Raw genomic sequence first — 4,062 nt, forward strand, 5'->3', positions numbered from 1 at the left:
ACGAGCCGGTACCGTATAGTACTGGTATATTTTATTTACTGAACATAATTTTTTTTCTTCAAATACAATGACTAAAATGAGCGAGACAGTCAATTTCAATGACTATCGATCTTTCAGATGGACTTTTGAAAACAACTACCCACTAGACGATAGCAGACAGGCGAGCGGTGAGATCAGCCACCCACCATTATTCAGTATCTTGAAAATGGTCTCAAGATCTCACCAAAAGTACTTTTGGAATAAAAGAAAGACCCTCTTCCACAGAAAACTTATTTCTCACGTCTTTCTTCTTTTTGTCTCCGTGAAACCTTCTCATGACCCTGCTTACAAACTTTTTCTTCCATGGATGAATGTACTAACCGGACATGAAGTTTTTGCTCCCAAGTTCAAATGCACCTCGTGAACAGTAAAATAAAAACAAATACGTCGTGAAGTTCTTGCACTGTGGCCCACGAGAAGGACTGTTTATCCAGGTTATTCGGGCCAGAAATTCGTGCCCGTGGGCCGGCCTTACAAGTACGACCCATATAGCCAGGTTTCTTCCACCTCGTGGATTCTTCCCCGAGCAAAGACAAACGTTATCCTCCCTCCCTCTCACGAAAAAGGTGGGCGCGGCGGCGGCGACGACGATACCGACGCCGGCGGGGAGAGGGACAGCGCAACCGGAGGAGACGGTAGCGGCGTCCCTCCTCCCCCTATTCAACCTGCGGCACAGCATCCAACCACAGCGGCGTGAGCTCAGCGGCGACAAGGAGTGGCGACCGCAACGACCCCGTCGCCGGCGTGATTCTCCCCCGACGCTGGACTGGTCAGGCCCCGCTCCTCCCCCTCTTCTTCATCCCCCCCGCTTGTCCTCTTAATTTCTATTCTCTTTGGTTCATTAATTTGTAGTACTGTTCTTGGTCTGGTTCTCTGGATAATTTCTAGGGTTCTTGGTCTGGTGCCAAGATTGGTCGTGTTTGTTAATAGTACAACTTAGCTCATATGTCTTCCAGAGAGATCCCTGTTCTAGGATCTGAGCTCTCTCTTCTCTGAATTCAACTAAGGCATGAGGAATAAGGGGGGAGATAGCTATCAGATCCATGTCTGAGTAGTGGTAAACAATTGTGTAGGTCAATTTTTGACTCTGATCTTGAACTACAGGGTTGCAATGTTTTGGCATCAACACTTGTAAGAAAAAAAAAGCAGGAGAATGAAGATTATATTTTAAAAAATGGTCTTAGTAGTGGTAAACAAGCATATAATCCCTCCCAGGTAGTAACAATAACTTTATGGAGGGGATGGTTAAGCACAGCTACAAAAAGATTCCAGGATGAAATTAAAGTTACACAAACTAATGAAGGCGAGGCTGCATCCTTTTTTGAGAAACAGCACAACAAAAACAGTTTCAGTTCTTTTTGTAGCAATGACAAACATCCTGATGATTTTGTTGGTCAAGATTCATATTCAAATAATTGTACAACTCCTACATCGCTGCCGGTGCAGTCACATGTTACGCTAGGTTAAACCAGAGGGACACTTGAGCTTGCACTAGATTGTGGTCACATGCAAGCTAGCTTAAACCAGAGACACTTGAGTTTGTGCTAAATTAATGTATGTAGCAGTTTAATTTAAACTACCTGATGCATGCAACTATCAGTATTCTACAATCTACATATGCTTGTGCGGTTGTGTTTGTGCCCATACAACTGAAGATCTGAAATCTTTTTTGTTTAGAGTACCAGCCAATTTTCTACAACTTGTTATCAGGTGTTTCAACGCCCAGCTATTTGGCCTTACGTTATATTATAGGTGCATTTCTGAAGATCTTCTGTCATTTGGTTCAGGAAATGATCTTGTCTTTGTCAATGGGTCACTGCGAAAAAAAAACTTGTTCTTTCATTTGTTACTGCTAAGAAAGATACACTGAAAACAGGTTCTCCTTTATTATGTTTTCTTTCGTTTATCAATAAGGGAAAAGATAGGATTGAGGTGCCCTTAGTTTCAGTTGTAGAATCAATCAAAATATGCTTCTTTGTGTTTGAATGTAGAGATATATCATTTTTCTTTGTGTGAGATGACAAATATATCCTTTTCCTTTTGCAATACTTTTCTGCTGATGCTTGGACAGATTGACTCGGTACCTGTCACCAAGTTCTGTCTCTCTGATATATATCTTGTCATGATTTCTTTGCTGACTTAATTACGCTGGTCTCAGACGCCCAATACAAAGATTATGGCAAGCCGGGTCAGAGAGCGACGGCTCATCACCTCTCACCCAAGCCAATCACAGAATGACAAATTCACAATATATAACATATCATTCTATCTTGGTCTCCAGCGAGCTTCAGCTGCATTGATCAATGGGAATGGAGTATGCTTCGTCCACGACGGCGTCTTCCATGTTCCTGCCTTTCCTTGCGATGTTTGGGGCCATCTACCTCCTCGGCTACTTCGTGGTCTTCCGGCGCTGGAGCCCGCAGCAGCGGCCGGACGCGTCGAGCTGCCTCACCTCGCTCTTCCACGGCACGCCGGCGATGCTGCTGGCGCTGCGCGCCGTGCTGTCCAGCCCGGGGGCCGGCGACCTCGCGGCGCCCAACGCGCCCGCTGACGACCTCGTCCTTGACTTCAGCACGGCCTACTTCGCCGTTGACCTCCTCCACTACCTCGTCTTCCTGCCCCATGAGGTCCTCTTCGTGGCGCACCACCTCGCCACGCTCTACGTCTTCGCCACCTGCCGCGTGGCCGTGCATCGTGGCGCCTACGGGCTGCTCGCGCTGGAGGTGCTCGCCGAGGCCACCAGCCTCGCGCAGAACCTGTGGACGCTGGCCGACATGCGACGCGCAGACTCGCCGCTGGCCGCGAGGGCGCACGCTGCGCTGTCGCTCCCGTTCTACGTGGCTTACACGGCCATGAGGGCGGTCCTCGGGCCGGTCTGGTTCGTGAGGATGGTGAAATTCTACGCCGCCGGGGCCGGCGATGGTGCTGTGCCGACGTGGGCGTGGGCGTCGTGGAGCGTGGTGATTGGGTCCGCGATACTGGTGAGCGTGCTGTGGGTGGGCAACCTGTGGTTCGCCTACTTCAGACATAGGATGGGGAGCAGCAAGAAGGAGCAATGATGGGCTCCTTAATTTTAATAATTTTCTCATAGGGTGTTTGGTTTGCTGAAATGTTAAAAAAATGATGTCAGATTTTTAAAGATTTTCTCGTCCGAATTTTCATGTGAGAACAGATAAATGTGCCATGCTGTTGTAGGAGATTTTCCATCCACTAAAGCGAAAATTGTCATGTTGTAAAAGAAATGACAGAAATTTGCCAAGCTGCGCAGAGTACTCTGGTGCGTTGGATCAGGATCTGACGGTCCCAAGAGCGTTTGCTCGGATTGCTAAAAAATCCGATGTTCGCCGGTTATTGCCGCCCTTGATTTGGGGATTTGTAACCTTAATTCTAGTACAATTTGATTTAGCAGATCTCAGGTAACAGGAATTAGATCAGGGAATTATCTCTGTATTGCATTGATGTACACGAGTGTGTTTACATACACTTGAGATGAGTTCCGATCAGCACGCGTGTGGGAGTGTGGGCGTGCAAGTGCAATGTACACCATGAGAACCAGGGCCAGTTCTTTTGGGCAATTCTTTCAGAATTGACCCTCTTCCCAGCTTCTCCCAGAATTGCTACTCCATCCTTTTTTACAATTCCTAGCTAGTTAAGGTCTAATTAGCTAGGAATTGTAAAAAAAGATGGAGTGGCAATTCTGGGAGAAGCTGGGGAGGGGGTCAATTCTGGAAGAATTGCCCAAAAGAACTGGCCCCCAGTCCTCGAGGTTGGCTTACCAAGCGTGATTCCGTAACGGTTTTCCAACAGCCCCCCACACAGGGCTGCAAACGAGTCAAGTTCGAGTGAGTTGGACTAGGCTCAACTTAAATTATACTAAAATTCGAGCGATCTCAAATTAAGTGAAGTTCAAGGTCGAGCCAAGTGCTTAGCTTGTATCGATCTCGAGCTGATCTTGAGCTAGTTTCGAGCTAAATAATAAGATGATTTTATGAATAATCTAAGACAATTTTGTAAACATTATGG

At 46.9% G+C, this 4,062-nt stretch overlaps 1 protein-coding gene across 2 annotated transcripts; it reads left to right on the top strand.

Moving 5' to 3' along the window:
- The first annotated feature begins 537 nt into the window (after positions 1–537).
- On the top strand, positions 538–3,473 carry LOC123158158 (TLC domain-containing protein At5g14285). 2 transcript variants are annotated; one of them, XM_044576258.1, is made up of 2 exons: positions 538–808; positions 2,321–3,473. In XM_044576258.1, exon 2 carries the CDS (start codon positions 2,343–2,345, stop codon positions 3,096–3,098), a length of 756 nt encoding a protein of 251 aa, XP_044432193.1. In that variant the 5' UTR covers positions 538–808; positions 2,321–2,342; the 3' UTR covers positions 3,099–3,473. The 2 variants fall into 2 exon arrangements, with proteins under 2 accessions (XP_044432193.1, XP_044432194.1); XM_044576259.1 differs by having other exon boundaries at positions 542–808; positions 2,198–3,473.
- The last annotated feature ends 589 nt before the right edge of the window (positions 3,474–4,062 follow it).

Source organism: Triticum aestivum, chromosome 7B, assembly GCF_018294505.1.
Source record: "Triticum aestivum cultivar Chinese Spring chromosome 7B, IWGSC CS RefSeq v2.1, whole genome shotgun sequence".
NCBI lineage: Eukaryota > Viridiplantae > Streptophyta > Magnoliopsida > Poales > Poaceae > Triticum > Triticum aestivum.